Source organism: Panthera leo, chromosome B1 (genome assembly GCF_018350215.1).
Source record: "Panthera leo isolate Ple1 chromosome B1, P.leo_Ple1_pat1.1, whole genome shotgun sequence".
Lineage (NCBI taxonomy): Eukaryota > Metazoa > Chordata > Mammalia > Carnivora > Felidae > Panthera > Panthera leo.
Window position 1 is genome coordinate 66,541,420 of NC_056682.1, and position 20,935 is coordinate 66,562,354.

The following is a 20,935-nucleotide window of genomic DNA, read 5'->3' on the forward strand; positions in this document are numbered from 1 at the left end:
ATTCTATGCACTTCAGAAAGAAATGAGTTCATATGAGTTCATAGCAATTTAATTTTCTCGATGGAAATTTCCTAAGGATAAAATTGAAGAGTTTTGCAAGAAATTATTCAGGAGTTCCTGGGTGGCTCAGTTGGTTAAGCGTCCGACTCTTGATATTGGCTCAGGTCACGATCTCATGGTTGTGAGATGGAGTCCTTTGTTGGACTCTGCACTGGGCATGGAGCCTGCTTGGGATTTCCTCTCTCTCTCTCTTTCTCTCTCTGTATCCCCCACATGTGTGCTCTCTCCCTCTTTCTCAAAATTAATAAACACTTAAACTATTTAAAAATTATTAATACAAATGTCTTTAAACATGAAACCTTTTTACTTGAGATTTATGAAGTCACATAAGTATGTCTTTTACAGATTTTAAACTATAGTTCTGACCTAAGATTTAGTTTTATTCACAAGAAAGGTACCTATTCTTTATTTTTATTTTTATTTTTATTTTCCCAAAGGAATGATTTGCATGGTAAAATAAAATGATGCAAAAAAAGCTTAGAGAAAAAGTAGTCTTTTTTTCTTTTCTTCATGCTTCCCTATTCCCAGTCCCACTGCATGGAATCAATTTCATTTACTCACTTTAAGGAGTGTGCAGTATCTCTTGAATTATGAATTAGATATTTCCTGTTGGTGTTTCTTTATGAATGAGGACAATTCTGCTCACACAATTCCTAACATTTCTCTTTCTGAATATGTTGAAAATTATGTAATTATTTTAAAGCTTTTGTGGATTAGATTTAAAATTTTAATGGTTTGTTTAAATCTTAGTTCTTATTTTTCTTGAAATTTCCTAAAATTTCTATGTAACTTTAATATCCCAAGCTCTTGCTTGATATTTTATTGTTTACATTTTATACTTCAAACCTAGTTGTCAAAGTTGCAACTTAATACCAAAGGCTAGTCATTTCCTCTAATATCATTTTCATATTTCAGATAGGTCATAAATCTCAGTTTGAATAATTTGAGAGGTGGTGTAGGAGGAAAAACAATACAGTAAATTAATGTCCTCAATTTTATTTTATTAAGTGTTTGAATTGTGAAGAATTAAAAATATTGCTGAAAGCATTTAGAGAACCAGTATGCATTTCTTTATATACTTATCATATAATGAATTTATATGCTTCCTACATGGAAATTGGAGATACAACTATATAATAAGAATTAAAAGAAGACAAAACTTAAAGCTCAAAACTATTGTTTATCTCTTAACTATTTAAGCTACTAATTTATTGCCTATTAAAACTCCTTTTTTCTTTATAATTTAGTAATGTCTCTTCACGATTTTATTAAAGCAGTTTTAGACAACATGTTACAGATTGCTCAGTAAATTAAAGACAAACCCAAAGCGCACCTAGGGCTTGCCAAACAGCATGGCAATCATTCCATTCCCTTTTTAAATCTCATCTCTGAAGTGCTAAAGAAAATGGAACACGAGCCACTATGGAGGGGCTTAACTACTGGCAGTCTGAGTTGCCCGAAATCACCGCCAAAGGGTTTCTCGTTTCAAGAACTGGATCCGTTTACGGACTCCATCTTAACGTGTACTTCCTTCCATCCTGAAAAAGACCACAGCAGTCGCTCCTATCTCATTTCTATTTTAAGATGAAAAACGTACTCCTATGATAAGAGCAGAAGAAAACGAGCTTAGTATATTTAAAAACCTATACACTAGTACCATTTTCATTGAAAAATAGTAACTTTTAATGAGTAAGTCATGGGTAAAAGAGGCAGCAGAGGGAATATAGTCAATGGTATCAGAATAGCATTGTGTGGTCACAGATAGTAGATCCGCTTGTGGTGAGCACAGCAGAGAGTATGGACGTTTCGAGTCAGGGCATTGTCCACCTGATGCTAGAGTAACACTGTGTATCCATTGACTTCAATTAAAAAAAAAGGAACTCTTTAATGTATAATTTGCAGCATATAGTTATCTACTAATATAATTTCGTAAACATTTACTTTACTGCTGATTGCTCCCTGTTGAAATTATTTAGAAAAATTAGAAATGTAATAAAATAATAGCATATCGGATTAGGTGATCTGTACACATTGAAATATTTTTAAACGTTTGTATTTGAGAGAGAGAGGGAGACAGATCACACATGGGGGAGGGGCAGAGAGAAAGAGAGACACAGAATCAGAAGCAGCCTCCAGGCTCTGAGCTGTCAGCACAGAGCCTGACATGCGGCTGGAACCCAAGAACTTCAAGATCATGACCTGAGACAAAAACAGACGCTCAACCGACTGAACTACCCAGTCGCCCCATTCTGTATACATTTTGAAGGATTCACATAGAACTAAGTTACAGAAGCAGTTTTGGTGAATTCTCACTCAATACTGTTTTCATGTTATCACCCAAGAAGTTTTTTGAACTGGAGAGTGTGGCAGAACTCTTATGTAATTCAGTAGTAAAAAGGAGACAAGACAAAATATAGTTCTGTAGGAAATATAAAGAAAATGTACCTTTGGTTTGTATCCCCTTATAAAGAAGGTTGGTGCAGAGATAAATTATTTTAACATAACATTTATTTCTAAAGGTTTACAAAATATAACTTAAAAATGGGCCTATTTTCATGGTTTTTCTTTAACTGATATAAACAAAGCAAAATACATAAGTGCATAAATTATTTGACCAATATCATTTCACTGCATACCTATAAGAAACAGAATGTAAAGTCATTTGCAATAATATTTAAACAGTAAATAATATAACACGTGCTAAAAAAATTTTTAAAGACTGTTGACCTAAAAGGTAAAATGTAATGGTATTCAATGTAGGCATCCTGATGTGGGACAAGTTATGTGTGCATTACAGTAAAGTTGAAAAATAGAAATGCATATAGTTATCCTATAAATAGCTTTATAATTTTTGAAGATATATCTATCACCCTTCAGAATAATTTGCTTCAGTAAATAGTAGTCTTGCAAAAATGATCACGCCTGTCTTCCACATAAGGCACTTCTGTGCTAGACAATATGGAAAGATGGAAGGACTCGATCAAAATGACATGTCACCATCTGCATTGTGAGATTATGTGCTGCAAAAAAAGTTCAATTCCTAAATTATATTACACTCTATTGAAACAAGTGTAGATAGTCCAACAAGTATAAATTAGCTCTATTTATGCTTTCTTTTTCAATTTATACTTTTATGTCAACATTTAAAAAAATTTTTTTAATGTTTTTATTTATTTTTGAAATAAAGAGAGAGACAGAGAACAAGCAGGGGAGGGGCAGGGAGAGGGGGAGACACAGAATCTGAAGCAGGCTCCAGGCTGTCAGCACAGAGCCCAGTGCAGGGCTCAAACTCACAAGCTTTGAGATCATGACTTGAGCCAAAGTCAGATGCTTAACCAACTGAGCCACCCAGGGACTCCTTTGTCAACATTTTTAAAAATAGTTACAAGGCAAAGTAAGGTATTCACAAGGACAGATTACATATGTATATTTTAAAAAGATAATCACTAAAACCCATCTTGATCCTAAACTAATGTTTTGAAACAAAAAATTGAAAAATGGGCATTATCAAATTTCATGTGTCACTACTAAAAAAAAGAAAAGAGAGAGAGATGAACATTTAAAGAAGGAAAGGACACCTTAGAACCTTAGATTGTTTTTGATATCCCATCTCATTTAAATTGTTTAGCTCTTTCCTTAAAAGTTTAACTTCGATTCATCTATATCCTGTGGACTTTAACGATAAGAAATAACTTAATGTACTCCATTTTAATAGAAGAATTTCAAAGCATTAAGGTAAATAATCCAAACTGATGCATTTGCAATGTCTTCTAAAAACCAGCAATTTTATTTTGACAGATTGCACTTCTTCATGCTCCTATCATATTACTTAAAGCATTTATAGATTTTGAAATAAATAATACCTGTGAAGTGGATAATCAGGAAGTCAAAGGAAATGAACTCCTTAATTTGTACTGACGTTAAAAAAATGTAAGTTTAGTTTTGGGAGCTGTGTTTTAAAGGGACATTAACAAATTTTCTTTAACATTGGAAGGACTTTTATGTAAAGTTTAGGAGAGAATATATTGCTTCAAAATGGAAAAACTAAATCAAATGATGGAAAGCTATAAGGAGACAGATCTATGCTCTCAAGCCAAAATGTAAAAGTGTACATTATAAAGAAGCCTCCCTTTTTTCTAAATTAAAAAGAAAGAAAGAAAGAAAGAAAGAAAGAAAGAAAGAAAGAAAAATACTAGATATCCAGCTGTCAGAAAAATTGTAAAATTGTAGAATGGAAATGTGTATATTTGGCATTTAAACAAATGTTTTATTCATCTTTTTAATAATGAATCTACTAATCAGTAGTTGGAAAGGACCATTTGAACAAGTACTCTCTATTTCCACTTAAAGAAACTCAAGTACAGAGGTGTCTGGGTGGCTCACTTGGTTAAGTGTCTGACTTCAGTTCAGGTCATGATCTCAGTTTGTGGGTTCAAGCCCTGTGTCAGGCTCTGTACTGACAGCTGTAGCCCGCTTTAGATTCTGTGTCTCCCTCTCTCTCTGCTCCTCCCCCACTCACATTCTGTCTCACTCTCAGAAATAAAATACAAACATTGAAACTTTTTTTTAACAAAAAAATTAAAAGAAAGGAAATTATAAAATGTATTTGAAAGAAGTAAGCCCCATTTCCCATGATATTCATTAGTGTTCATAATGATGTCACTGTTATAATGAGTTTTTCATTATTTTAAAGAAAAGTTTACACACTATAGCCCAGCTTGGTTGCTTTCATTCATTCTTTCTTTCTTTTCTTGTTTTTTCTTTTCTTGTTTTTCTTTTCCTCTCCTCTCCTCTCCTCTCCTCTCCTCTCCTCTCCTCTCCTCTCTTCTATTCTCTTTCTGGTCACTTAACTTCATGTGTTATCTGGTAAGGAAAAAAAAATTGTTAATCTTATTTTTTTCCCTCTAGCTCACCATTTACTAATTGTGCATTGTAAAACAAAGTCAGGAAAAACTATTATTGCTCCTATACAAATCAAAACTTCATTATGCTAGGGAACAAAATTCAACATAACTAATAATTTAATTTCAACTATCCCCACTACTATTTAATCAAACTATCCACCATAAAACATATTGGCCCATATAATTTATACTTTCTGATATTGATCATAATTGTTCAATTTCTTTAGTGCTTGATATCAGCTTTTGATTCAACTTTTTTGCCAAACTCTATTTACTGGTTCTTCAAGCTAACTTTAAACCTTCAGTTTTTATATTTAATTTGGTCTCCCATTATTCAAATTTATGCCTTTCCCAACAGACATTAAGTTCCTGCCCCTGGGATTCTCAGTGCCTACTGGCATCTGGACCAAGCCCTAGCCAGGATTTCAGTTCTTTTACAAGAACCAAGAGAAGCAAGACACAAACCATCTAGTCCTACATTTACAAAAGGTCTACAGTTTTCTTCTCTTATGAAGGCATTTGAGGTTTAATACTTAAAAAAAAAATTTTTTTTGATTAGTGATTCTTACCTAATGAAATATGTTTATAAACTGGGTAAAATATTTTCCATTTAAGCAGAATAGAAATAATTCAGAAAACTTTGGATTTTTTTTCTTTTTTGGAAACAGTTGACAAAATTTTAATTTCATGTCTTCAACCTACAGATGAAATGTGACAGGTGAAGTGATTTGCTCAATGTCACAGAACTTCCAAATGATAAAGGGAAAAAAATCTCTTGAATAATTCTATCTATGCATCAACTATTCCATACTTAAAGTAACTCTCTGAAATTCTTAAATATTCACAGTGACTTCTCTCCAAAACACTATGAAAAAGTGAAAAAAAATTGTATGCAAAATATGTAGACTATTTTAGTTTCATGAAATATAACCCATGGGAAATTTTCTATATGAAAATAGCAGGTAACATTATGGATCGCTTAACCTTTTCAAGCATTATTTTATTTAATGTACATAATAATCCTATGTGATACATAATATTGTTATACCACTGAGATAAACAAGGGCCAAGAAGAATATTTACACAGTTAATATGAGTGTATTACCTCTAGGTCTGGTTAACCTCAAAGTCAAAACCTCTCTAATTCACTGTCTCTAAAGAGATACTGATTCTCAATTTATAACTGTAATGTTATCAGCTCCATTTTTATTGTAACACTAAAAAACATAAATACATCCTTTTTATATTAAAAGAAAGGATGGAAATTTTTGTAATGTGGTCTTTGTACTTTTAATCAAAATCATGCCATATGACAGTTTTCTAAGGCTAAATTAAGGCAAATGACCTCCTACATTTCTCTGACTACCTGTGCTTTGACTAGTATGAGCTAGACTGTTTATGACACTTTAATAAATGAAATGGCAAATAGAATTAGATAAATTGAATATACATAATTATAGAAAAAGTTGTATTGCTCAGGTTATAAATAGTGATTTCAATTAAAAATTGATAAAAGTACTTAAACTTCATGGCCTTTCTTTTTAAAAAGAGGTCCAACAGGGAGATAACCATTGATATTAATTTAAATTAATACATTTTTGTAAGATTTCTTTTTTTAATATCACTAAGCAAGATCAACAGAATACATTATATTCAGTGTATTAAAAAAAAGCTTAACCTTGATTATAGATATTTTCATGTTATGAAAACTATCCTAGGAATCCCAACCTAAACAGTACAAAAGAACCTTTGTTTCATTTGTCTTGATTCATGATAAACTGAACAAATCCTCATTGGAAATAATTATTTACAGTCTATTGATAAAGTGAACACTATTTTTTCAAGTATTTTATTATTCACTTTTCTATATATCTCAGTTGACTCAGATGATGACAGTCGGGATTTAAAAAAAAGCTCAAATCAATGCTTCTTAAACTATTTGTGGGGGGAAAGAATCACTTTGATTTTTGCTCAATTTTTCTTTTTTCTTTTTTTTTTTTAACCAGTAGGTATTTTTCATCCCAAGAAATCCCCCAGGCAACTTTGACACACGCAGACTGGTCTAAATTCTGTTTAAAGAGATAAGTCTAATAGTCATATGAGCACATGGCTATTATGGCAATGCCAAATTGCTGCAAAAGATTCCAAATATATTTTAAACATATATTTACTGAAGAAATATTGTATCTTTGCTATTATGTTTGGAAAATGTAAAAATATAGGAATAGCAAAGGCTAACATTTCAATTAAGATGATAGTACATGGTTATATGCCAAACTATGTGATACAAAATATAAAAGCTATGGAAGTTGAGACAAGAAGGAAATCAGTAAGACCCATAGTAGTTAGGGATAAGTTCACTGGAAATATTACAAATATGACTGCCAAATGTAGATTGAAAAGAATTTGATTAATACAAGGTATGGTGTGCTTTTTAGTAGCTATGGAAAATCATTGGTGTTTATGAAGTTTTGGTGAGAATATTCTAGCTAGGGAACAGACTGTTTATTGCAGGTAAATGAAGATTACAGTTACACATTTTCAGTAAGATTTTTTAAATTTCTTTCTTTCATTTTTTTTTTCTATTTGCAAGGTCCCTCAACTCCCCACAATTCTTAATTACTGCCAGGGGAGGCAACTCTCTTGCCAGTCTTAGGAACATGACTGGTAGAGAAGCAGAAAAATTAAACAATGCAGAACTACTAAAATCAATTTATTTTTAATAACTAGTGACCACATCAGCAAGAGAACCAGGTCTGCAATATATCTATAAATTTTCAAACTTAAATGCTACATGTTGATCAAAACGTCAAATTCTCTTTCTCTCATTCTTTGACTTAATATAAAATTCTAGTAGTTCAGTACTTACCTAAGAGTGTCTGTATACCACCCTTGGGTGAATCCAATGCCTAAATTTGGTATATCCATCTTAGATCACCTTATATGTTACATGCTTATTTCTGCCTTTTTAATAATATTTTATTATAATATAATATAAGCCAGTTTATTTTTATTCACAGCTCTGTATATTACATGACGCCTTTATAATCCAAATTATGCAAAAGATCAGATATTTACTTTTCTGTATATCTCAGAGAATTCTAACCTATTTGTATTTAATTAGTTTGCCTTTTGTGTTTTGTTTCCTTTGCTCCTAGGCCTGACATTCCTTAGATTATTGTCTACTTTTAAACAAGATATTTTACATATCAACTATACTCACATTTGTATGCGGGCCTACACATGATTATTATTGTTAATTTTACTCTGTTGTTTTGCTACTCAATAGTCTTTATTTTATAAAATTACTTAGTTTTTTAAAGTTTCCAAATATAAAACAAACCTTATTATCTATCTCTAGATGGAAAATGTTTATCTTTCTATACCATCTGTGTATTTCTCCTTCTCTATCATATATCTCCCTATCTTATCATCTATCTGTAATTTACCTAAGTGTGTTCATGTATGTGTATTTCACCCTTTTTACTTTCTATTTAGTTTTGAATCACCTTTAATATAGTACACATTTTTTTATTATTGTGGCGGTATTTCAAGTTGTTAATTTAACAGATTTTTTTTTCTGTAAAAGACTGATAATAGAAGTCCTGGTGGTTGGCAAGGCCACAGATTAATTTCTTTGTGTCATCTGACCATAATTACAATAAAGCAATAAGAATGAATGCACTCTGAGAAGAATTTAATGTAAAGGAAATAAAGCAGAAAACCAAGGTCTGAGGCTTACCTTTTCTGAAATCATAATTAAGGAGCATAAGATAAAGAAGTCACTATAGACAGAACTTAATAGGATTTAAATAATAACTAAGATAAGGTTATATCCAAGAATGAGATCAACAACATTTTATTCTACAGAGGTTCAGTTAGTAAATATCTTAGGCTTTCCAGTCCACATGATCTTTTTGTCTGCTATTGCATGAAAACAGTCATAGACAATATTTAAATAAATGGACGTGGCTGTGTTCTAATAAACCTTTATGCAAATTTGAATCTCATATAATGTTTACATGTCACAAAATAGTATTCTTCTTTTATTGTCAACCAATGAAAAATGCAAAAAAATGTTCTTAGCTGTTGGGCCACACACCAGAGTAGGAAATGGTATGAATTTGGGCAGTCCCTATCAAAATAACACCAGCATTCTTCACAGAGCTAGAACAAACAATCTTAAAATTTGTATGGAACCAGAAAAGACCCTGAATAGACAAAACAATCTTGAAAAAGAAAACCAAAGCTGGAGCATCACAATCCCGGATTTCAAGCGGTATTACAAAGCTGTAATCATCAAGACAGTATGGTACTGGCGTAGAAACAGACACTCAGATTAATGGAACAGAATAGAGAACCCAGAAATGGACCCACAAATGTATGGCCAACTAATCTGTGACAAAGCAGGAAAGAATATCCATTGGAATAAAGACAGTCTCTTCAGCAAATGGTGCTGGGAAAACTGGACAGCAACATGTAGAAAAAAATGAACCTGGATCACTTTCTTATACCATACACAAAAATAAACTCAAAATGGATGAAATACCTAAATGTAAAACGGGAAGCCATCAAAATCCTCGAGGAGAAAGCAGGCAAAAACCTCTTTGACCTTGGCTGCAGCAACTTCTGACTCAACACATTTCTGGAGGCAAGGGAAACAAAAGCAAAAATGAACTATTGGGACCTCATCAAAATAAAAAGCTTCTGCACAGTGAAGGAAACAATCAGCAAAACTAAAGGCAACTGACAGAATGGGAGAAGATATTTGCAAATGACAAATCAGATAAAGGGTTAGTATGCAAAATCTATAAAGAACTTATCAAACTCAACACCCAAAAAACAAATAATCCAGTGAAGAAATGGGCAAAGGCATGAATATACACTTCTCCAAAGGAGACATCCAGATGGCCAACCGACACATGAAAAAATGCTCAACATCATTCATCGTCAGAGAAATACAAATCAAAACCACAATATCACTTCACACCTGTCAGAATGGCTACAATTAACAGATGTTGGCGAGGATGCGGAGAAAGAGGATCTCTTTTGCGCTGCTGATAGGAATGCAAACTGTTGCAGCCACTCTGAAAAACAGTATGGAGATTCCTCAAAAAATTAAAAATAGAAGTACTCTGTGACTCAGCAATTGCACTACCAAGTATTTATCCAAGGGATATGGGTGTGCTGTTTTGAAGAGGCACATGCACCCCAATGTTTATAGCAGTACTATCAACAGTAGCCAAAGTATGGAAAGACTCCAAACATCCATCGACAGATAAGTAAAGAAGATGTGGTATATATACAAACAATAGAGTATTACTCAGCAATCAAAAAGAATGAACTCTTGCCATTTGCAAATACACGGATGGAACTAGAGGGTATTATGCTAAGCGAAATTAGTCAAAAACAAATACCATATGACTTCACTCATGAGAAACTTAAGATACAAAACAGATGAACATAGGGAAGGGAAGAAAAATAATATAAAAACAGGGAGAGGGACAAAGCATAAGAGACTTAAATATAGCGAACAAACAGTGGGTTGCTGGAGGAGCTGTGAGAGTGAGGATGGGCTAAATGGGTAAGGGGCATTAAGGAATCTACTCCTGAAAAAATGTTTTTGCCGATCTTCGCCTTACTTGAATGAAAGAACATTTTAGGAAGAATCAGTGTCTGAATAGCCAAATGCATCAGAATTTATGAGCAATCTGAGAGCAGGTGTTCTCTTCTATTCATGATTTTGTTTCCAAACATAGTTTTGTACAATATCTCTCACATAATATGAACTCAATAAATGCTTCCCAATAAAAAGTAAAGAATAATGATTGGAAATTCTGAGGCCACTGGTGATCTTTCCTCTTTTTAAAGAGCTAGGATGATGAAAACCTGTCTGAAGTATGAACAATTTATATTGAAAGATCAAGAAATGGAAGTAAATTTCGAGACAGCTTGTTCAGTGTCTGAAGAGAATTGGATGGATGATTGGAAGGGAAAGATGATGAAATCCAATTAATGTTTTCTTATTCTTTGCTTCTTAAATTACAGAGAATGTTCATGCTTGAATACTTAGAGACATAGCTAAAATTTCAAATGAAATATAGGGCAGATCTTTCTGAAGGCAAAAGACAGGTGGACAAATCTATGATTGGAGAGAAGGATGAGAGGAGGGGATAATGACAGACACTTGCTGAGTTGGATGCAAGGAAAATGGAGGTGCTTATGACAAATAACATTTGTCCTTGCCATAAATAATGGAAGGCATGTTGAGAGGGGGTGTATGAGGAAGAAGAGGAAGGAGAGGTGGGAATTTAGAAATTTGAGGAAAATGTGTTTTTAATAGAGAGTCAATACAATAAATAAAAATGCCAAAGTATAGAAAACAAATGCATATATCCATCTATTTGACCTACTTATGTTTAGAAGTCAGGTATCATCAGCACTGTTTTAATTGTTAAATCCAAACTTTCATCATCGCTAGAAACATGTCTTGTTTGCCTTTAAAGTTTTGGAAGAGAATAATGCATAGACAGGAATTGTGTATTATTAAATGTCAAAATGACCCAAAGGGAAATAGATAAGTTCTAATTATGGATTATGAATTGTCTTTTTATTATTGATGCTCATCCTTATTAGTTCTAATATCTTATTAATTCCTTTTACTCTAAATGGTGGTATACATTTCTATAAAAAGTGATTTAATTAAACTTCTCAATATAATTCCTGACAATTTCCCTAATCCATATGTATTATCTTAATTTTATTTTGCATCTTTGTTTTTTTTTTTTTTGAGGTTTTCTTTTACCTCATTAAATGCCTAAGGCATGTGAAAAAAAACATTCCTCTAAAATTCCTATCCCCAGAAATAAATATTAATCTATGTGATCTGAAAAAATAAGAGTGTCGTTGCAAAATGGGACCTAATAGACTCTCATCAGAAATAATGGCATAAAGTGAAGCAAGGAAAACTCAGGGTGGCTGTCAGGAAACTTTTAATGGCTTTGTAAAAATGATTGCGAGGCTGGTCAGGGACATCTTATGGGGACAGCATACAAATAGGAAATAATTCCCAGCAGAGCAGTTTATTTTACTGTTGAATAGTTCTGTAGAAAACAAAAGGGTGGAAATTGCTCCTGGTTCAGCAGTTGTTCCGCTAACAGTGATGTGTCAGGTCACTCACACTTCCTATTATTCTGGCAGGTTTTCTTGGTAGCTTTTACACAACAGCAAAGAATTTGTAAACAATTTCCCAAATTCAGAGCCTTTCATCAATCTTAGATCCCACTTTCTTCCCACATCTTCATGCTTCTCAAGTACTTACTTTATATAGTGCTTGATTCTCACAAAATAGGTTCCTGTCAAAGATATTTAATATGCTTCTGAAGAAGCATGTTTGGCATAGAAAATAATGTTTTTTATTCAAATTCATTTGATGAATGAAACTATAGTGGGCATGTGCTGAGGACAGATTTCTGCCTTCAGGTTTGTGATGCCCACTTAAGGGTATCATGGACATGATTCAGGATGAACCCACTGGTAATCATTTTAGAATGACTGCGGTACATTCTATATAATGAAGTTAATTTCATACCTCCAGAACTACCAGAAGCATATATAGGATTTTTTTTTTTTTTTAGGTTATATTCTGCAAGCCTGGAACAACCTGTATTGGTTTTGTTTGTTTGTTTTTACTTTTTATTTTATTTTTTAAAATCACTCTCATTATATATTCTTGGTGATTTGGCCATACCTGGAAACTTCTGGACTGAATCCTAAAGCTTCTGGACTGAATCTTAAAATCTTAAAAACTAGATCTTAAAATCTAGTGGAACTGCCAGATCCTCCTGCAATCAGATCTGAAGTTCTCTAAAGAACAAAAACAGCAGACCACATATTGACCTTCTCATTCCACAGTGCTATGGAATCATTTCCAGTGGATTTGGAGGCTTTTGAAAAGACCATGGAGATGCCATGGGGGCAGCCACAGATGCTGTGATAACCTCTAACTATACTTTGGTGTGGCATTTAATGTCTGGTAAAGAAGCTTAGGAGTGGGAGACTTGAGAGAAAACATTGAATTTATTATCTATATCTGAAGTTACTGAGTTATGAATTAGGTAGTAACAAATGAAAGGCCAATGTCCTATTAGAAATAAGTAATTAAGGGCTTGATGAAATTTATATTAGAGGGTTATTCACATTGATTTATTTATACATTTAATGAGCTTAAATGTGCACTATGTATTGTTTTATTTAACAGACAACTTTATCTCTCTATGTATGTTTATATTTAACATTTGATGTTGAAAGTAGTAAAGCATCAAACATTAATTTTGCTCCTAATATGTCATACCCATGTTATAATTTAAAATATTCATTTTTCCACTGTTTTCTAAATTATAGGATGAAGTATGTCCCAAAGCTGAAGGAGATGAAATTCAGAGGTGTGTGTGGGCCTCAGCTGTTAATGTCAAAGACAAGTTCATTTATGTTGCACAGCCAACTTTGGACAGAGTCCTTATCGTTGATGTGCAGTCCCAAAAAGTTGTTCAGGTATGCATGATCCCTGCTTTTTAAGGTGATCTTTAAAAAAAAATGTCCTTTTATGTAATTCTTCACCAGGTAACTTGTACATTGCCATTTGATTGTCTTTGGTAACTTGTTTCATTAATTGGATAACTGGGAACTGTATGCATTTTCTGCAAAGTCTCCTCTCATTCTGCTGCTTGAACTTAATGAATTTAGAAAATAATTAATTTTTCTTATTTTCAGAAATTTGATTCCATAAACACATCATAATACTAACATGACTAGTTCCACAAAAATGAACCTAAGAACTGCTTATTCTGTTTAGAGCAAGAAGAATTCAAATTAGAGGCTAATTAAGGTATTCCTAGTTACTATTCCAGAAACACTATTATCTCTTTATTTTATTCTTAACAAAAGCCAAAATAATAGTAGACTTTATTTTTTTTTTATTTTTTAATATATGAAATTTACTGTCAAATTGGTTTCCATACAACACCCAGTGCTCATCCCAAAAGGTGCCCTCCTCAATACCCATCACCCACCCTGCCCTCCCTCCCACCCTGCCCTCCCTCCCACCCCCCATCAACCCTCAGTTTGTTCTCAGTTTTTAACAGTCTCTAATGCTTTGGCTCTCTCCCACTCTAACCTCTTTTTTTTTTTTTTCCTTCCCCTCCCCCATGGGTTTCTGTTATGTTTCTCAGGATCCACATAAGAGTGAAACCATATGGTATCTGTCTTTCTCTGTATGGCTTATTTCACTTAGCATCACACTCTCCAGTTCCATCCATGTTGCTACAAAAGGCCATATTTCATTTTTTCTCATTGCCACGTAGTATTCCATTGTGTATATAAACCACAATTTCTTTATCCATTCATCAGTTGATGGACATTTAGGCTCTTTCCATAATTTGGCTATTGTTGAGAGTGCCGCTATAAACATTGGGGTACAGGTGCCCCTATGCATCAGTACTCCTGTATCCCTTGGATAAATTCATAGTAGACTTTATTAAATAATAGTAGTGTAGTAGGTTTTAGTATAGTAGTAAAACAAGTCAATAGGTGGATAGGTCAATGACAGAGAAAAAAATCCTAATAAAAATTATCATGATCATGGTTACAAAAAAAACATTCTGGTTTGAGTCCCCAAACGTTTCATGCTCTGCTCCATCCAAAGTTGTTTAACCTAGGCAATCTGTTTGTACTCCACTGCACAACAGCAAACGGGTTGTAGTGGCTTTGCTTCTGGGTAGTTTGGTTCCAGTGACAGGGCCCTTGACTCATGATCTATTGCTTGACAGCTCAGAGGAAACAAACTTAAAACAGTTTTATTAGGTATATCTAATAACGGATTAATAATTATACATATCTCATAAAGTTATATTTAGAATTAACTCAACTGGGCAGCCTGGGTGGCTGGCTAATGTCATGATATCACAGTTTGTGAATTCAAGCCCAGTGTCGGGCTCTGTGCTGACAGCTCAGAACCTGGGGCCTGCTTTGGATTCTGTGTCTCCCTCTCTCTCTGGCCCTCCCTGGTCGTGCTCTGTCTTTCTGTCTCTCAGAAATAAATAAACATTAAAAATAAAAAAAATAAAAAAAAGAATTAACTCAATTAATGCATATAAAGCATTTATAGCAGATCTTGGCATATAGAAGTGCTTTATACCTGTTCATTATCAAAGTTTCTGAGAGACACTGTAACCTAACCATTCCTTATATTTAAAGACTTTTTTTTGCATCGATATTGGTTTGAAATTGAATATTGAAGTAGCTATTAGTCCCTCTAATGATTCCTGACTAGAACCACAAAAAGTGGTAATAAGTCCAAAGTTAGGGCTTTTCGTTCTAAGAATCCTGAACAGCTTCACATGAATTTATCTAATCACCCACCCACCCATCATCCATCCATCCATTCATGCTGTACATATTGATTGCCTACTATGAGATATTTTTGGTATTACAAGTAAAAGAATGAAAAGTGTTTCTATTGAAAAACTCTGGTTAGGGTTACAAATTTACAGTGGACAATTAGTATAATGGTTTAATTTCTAATAAGATAATGACTGGTATAATCATGAGAAAAAGGATGCATAACTGTTCTGGTAGAAAACCTATCTAAGGCCTCCAGAGTTACATGATTCTCATATATATAACCAATCTAATGGTTCAGTACCTATTATGAGAATATATATCTTTCTGTATATTTCACCGCTTATGCTTCTGTCTTTGAGACTGCTGGATTTTGAGCAGGTTCATTTTATCTTGATTTCAGCTGTAACAGAGGCCATCAAATTATAGGCATTCAGTATGGGATTATTTACATTCTAAATCTAGCAGGTTAATGGGGGCACCTGGGTGGCTCAGTCCGTTAAGCCTCCAGCCTCAGCTCAGGTCATGATCTCAAAGCTTGTGAGTTCGAGCCCCACATCGGGCTCTGTGCTGACAGCTTGGAGCCTGGAGCCTGCTTCGGATTCTGTATCTTCCTCTTTTTCTGTCCCTCCCTGGCTCACGTTCTGTCTCTCTCAAATAAATAAATGTTAAAAAAAATTAAAGCTAGCAGGTTAAAATTAGAAGTATGTTTCAGAAATAATCAAACTGGTCTTTAAATTCAGTCTTCCAACTATAAACCTACACTGACTAAATATGTATTACCTACTAGATCCTCAAAAGTGAGAAAAACTAACATCACTTATCTTCATATAATCACTATCTTCAGACAGCAATGTAAAATTTTAAATTAATAGAAAATATTGATAATGAAATGTTAATGCAATGGTAAAAGTCACATAAATTATATTATTTTTCATAGTGCCTATAATTACAATGAAATATGAGAATGTAAAAGATACTATATAATACTGAATTATTAAAAATAATATTATGATATATCATGATTGTGGAGATTTTTCAGACAAGAATCTAACATTTACGTTTTTATAGGTTAGAAAATTGGGCCCCATCCAAATGAGTCCTCCTTATGATCTTGTTACTAAAATAATAATACTTTATTACTCCTTTTGGCCATTATTCAAAGATAATCATTATGTGTATTTCTGCCACCATAAATAAGTATTGACTGATTTTGAGTATGACATAAGTGGAAATATATAGTTCCATTATTTGTATCTGGCTACTTTGCTGTACATTATAATCATAAGATCATTTCATTTAAACATAGCTGTAGTGTGATTCTTTTTTTGCTGTAGGGACATTGATTATAGTTAATTATCATTGTCGATTCTGCATTTGAAAGTTCACCAAATTCATTTAGAACCAAAAAATCAATGCTCATGGTGCTTTTGTGGTCATTCAGGGACATGCACAGAGTGGTGAAAAATTCGTCACCCAACATATATATTTCTAGCAAAGATTGAACTTGAAGAGACTCTGCCTTCTTGTTTCAGCTTTTATACTGTAAACAAGTCTTCTTTCCATGGTCTATTGAGTACCATGTGTTTTGCATTTTTGTGGTTTTGTGGGCAATTTTCCACTTAAAATGACTCCTAAGCATAGTGTTGAAATGCCCGTGTAAGAATGCTGTGATGTGCCCAATGGTAAGCTTCATTTAGCCATGAGTTGTAGTACACTTTGGCCATGAGTTCAATGTTAATTAATGAACAATATATATTAAGTAAAGTGTCTTTGAACAGAAACACACATGAAATAAATTTAAGTATTGATTAGTTGATGAAAACCTTTTGACCAGAGGCCCTTAGGAATTGAAGTATGTATTTCCCCTAGGAACAATAGGTTATTATTCAGAAATTCAGTGTTTATGGTAACTTTATGGAAACAATTACCAATAATAATGAAATCAAATGCATCTTAATATACCAGACGTTATTTATCCATTAACAGTAGAAAGCATAAATTAAAGAAGGAGGTTCCAGAAAGGAGGTAATAGTTTTCAAAATGGGAGTGAAAAAAAGAAAAAAAAAAGAGGAAACAGTATTTAGGTCAAAATGAGTGACAATAACTGAGCATTTACTATACTATAATAAAGAATATTTTATATATATGTGTACACATATACACTGCGTATTATTTTTATTTTATAATTTATAAAATAAAATATAGTAAGCCTTCAGATTTAGAAAGGACAATGAAATCTAAATGGAAAAAAATAAATATCAAAGAAGAATCTTAAAATGGCAGATGAATTACTATGAGAACAGCAGCAATTTTCTCAATAGCAATAATGGACACCAAATGAAAGAGAAACATTATTAAAGGGCTTAGTGGAAATAAAATATATTCTAATATTATAATATGACCAGGGAAAAATAATTTTGAAACCAGAGCATTATTTATTGTGTCAGAGACACAAAAACAGGTATTATCACCAAGATAAACTGAAATAGAACTGAAACTGTTTGCTTCAGGAATAAGGAAACTTAACTGATCAGTAAGTTTGATATGATAGTGAGCACGCAGTTTGGTAAATATATGATATATTAAAATACTAACTTTCAGTAATAATTAGGATATCCTCTTAGTTTAAGATTGAAATGTTTAGGGGCACCTGGTTGGCTCACTCGGTTAAGCGTCTGACTTCAGCTCAGGTCATGATCTCATGGTCTCTGAGTTTGAGCCCCAAGTCATCCAGCTCTGTGCTGACAACTCAGAGCCTGCTTCGATTTCTGTGTCTCCCTCTCTGTCTGCCCCTCCCCCACTCACACTCTGTCTCTCTCTGTCTCTCAAAAATAAATTAAAACGTTAAGGAAAAAAATTTTTGAAAAAAAAAGATTGAAATGTTTAAAAGAGTGAAAACACAAGACAAAAACAGTGATATGAGTGTTTAAGTACTGTACATAATACGTAAACAGGGAAAGGGATGATTTGTTTGCAATATTTTAAGATTTTTTGTATTATTTTGGAATGGGAATAATAACTAATTATCCATACATATATTATGTATGCTTATTAATGTTACAAGAACTTATCTTTCAATATTGTGTCTGTCTATTAAAAAATAAAAGGCAATGAAAAACTTACAAATAAATACACTGGGAGAAAAAATAAATAAGAAATACAAATAATAAGGATGGAAAATCCCAAATAAATAGAAACAAGTTTAAACAAAATGATAGGATAAAACTGAATACATTTATTTTTTGAGGAACTTTCATACTGTTTTCTACAGTGCACAAGAGTTCCTTTTTCTCCCCATCCTCTTCAATACTCATTGTTTCTTGCTTTCTTGATTTTAGCCATTCTAAGGTGATATCTTAGAAAATATTATGTAGATTCCTCAAAAAATTAAAAAATAGACATATCATATGATCCAATAATTCCACTATTGGGTATTTCCCCAGGAAATATGAAAACACTAACTCAAAAAGATATACTCCTATGTTTATTGCAGCATTTTTTACAATAACAAAGGCATGGAAGCAACCTAAGTGCCCATTGATAGGAATGGATAAGGTAAATGTGATACACAATGTAATATCACACAGCCATAACAAAGCATGATATCATGTCATTTGAGACAACATGGATGGACCTAGAGGGTATTTGCTAAGTGAAATAAGTCAGACTGTGAAAAACAAATATACTATATGTGTTCACTCATACATGGAATCTAAAAAAAAAATAAACAAACAAAATGCAGAATCATACTATAAATATAGAGAACAGACTGATAATAGCCAGAGAGGTGGAGGGTGGAGGGTTGGGCAAAATACATGAAGGGGAGAGGGAGATACGGGCTTCCAGTTATAGAATGAGCGAGTCACAGGGATAAAATACAAAGCAGAAGGGATACAGTCAGTGATACTGGAATAGCAATGTAATGGGACTATATTTACAGTAGCTATATTTATAGTAAACATAGCATAATGTATAAACTTGTAAAATAACTAAGCTGAAACTTAGTGTAATAATGTGTGTCAGCTATACTCACGTATTAAAAAATAATAAAATAAATAGAAATTTAAAAAAATATGTTCACAATAACTAACTGAGGATGGACTAATGTAACTCAATGAAAAACAAAAAAGAGAACTGTCAGCCTGAATAATGAAAATCTAGCCATATGCACATTATGAGATAAGAGATAAAAGAAAAATTGACGTGTAAGGACAGTGCAGATGGTGCAGGAAGTATGCTAAAAAAATCAAAAAAGCTCATATAGCTATATTGACATCAGATTTTAAAGGAACTTTAAGGCAACAAAGTATTAAGTTAAAGAAAGTTACTTGATAACGATAGAAGGTTTACTTTATTAAGAAAATATAAGACTAAAAACATACATGATTGCTTACAATTTTGTAAAGTGATTATTGCCATACTACTAGTAGAGATTGACATATGATCAAAGTGAGAAGAATTTGATAAATCTATACTTGACCAATCAACAAAATCAACACTATGTGTGAATTGAACAACAGTATTACTATGCTTGAACAGATGTATGTGTTTGGCTTTGCATCCAGCAATGATTAATATATACATCATCACTAAACATTTTATCATATCTTTGTCCATTAGGGCCATTACAACAGCATACAACAGACTGTGTAGATTGTAAACAATAGAAGTTTATTTCTCACAGTTCTGAGTCTGGAAAGTCCAAGATTAAGGTGTCAGCATGGTTGTGATCTGGTGAGGATTTTCTTGCTGGTTCATAGTTAGTGCCATCTCACTGTGTCCTCGCATGGTAGAAGGGGCAAGGAATCTCTGTAGGATCTTTCTTTAAAAGCACTAATTCCATAATCTCCATGCTCATGACCTAATCACTTCCCAAAGGCCCACTTCCTGATACTATCATCTTTGAGAGTTAAGATTTTAACATATGCATTCTGAGGGAGAAACAAACACTCAGACCATAGCATTTAGTGAAAATGACCACATGGTAGGCTACACATTAAGTCTCAAGAAATAGAAATGAAATTATTTCATACTGATTTTCTGACACAATGTTAAGCTATTAACAGTACCAAAGTAAATTTAAAATATTAATATCAATATCAAGTAATATTGATAACCATAAATAAATATGTTGAATCCAAGTAAGACGATGATTTGAGGTTATTTTTTTCCTTAATTAAAAAAATTAATAATAGCTAAAAATAAAACATTTAACCAGATAGTTTTAGAATTTAGCTAAAGAAAATCAGAATAATCTTTATGAAAGAAGGAAAATATAAAAACAAATATATACAGCAAAACCTTGGTTTGCGAGCATAATTTGTTCTGGAAACATGCTTGTAATCCAAAGCACTTGTATATCAAAGCGAATTTCAAGAACCATTGGCTCATTTGTGATCATGTGATTTTTGGTGCCATGTACTACTTGTATTGCAAGACATAATTAGCTTATCAAGTTAAAATTTATAAGAAATGTTTCTAATCTTGCAGAACACTCACAGAACAAGTTACTGGCAATCCAAGCTTTTCCTGTATATATAAATACACAAAGGAATTAATGTATAAAAGAC

General features: G+C 32.8%; 1 protein-coding gene across 1 annotated transcript in view; it reads left to right on the forward strand.

Moving 5' to 3' along the window:
• The window catches only part of FSTL5 (follistatin like 5), a 793,609-nt gene that overhangs the window by 698,242 nt on the left and 74,432 nt on the right, over positions 1-20,935 (forward strand). Inside the window, exon 13 of the mRNA XM_042935151.1 lies at positions 13,368-13,517. Within this exon, the coding sequence (XP_042791085.1) occupies positions 13,368-13,517 (150 nt within the window). The remainder of the gene's footprint in view (positions 1-13,367; positions 13,518-20,935) is intronic.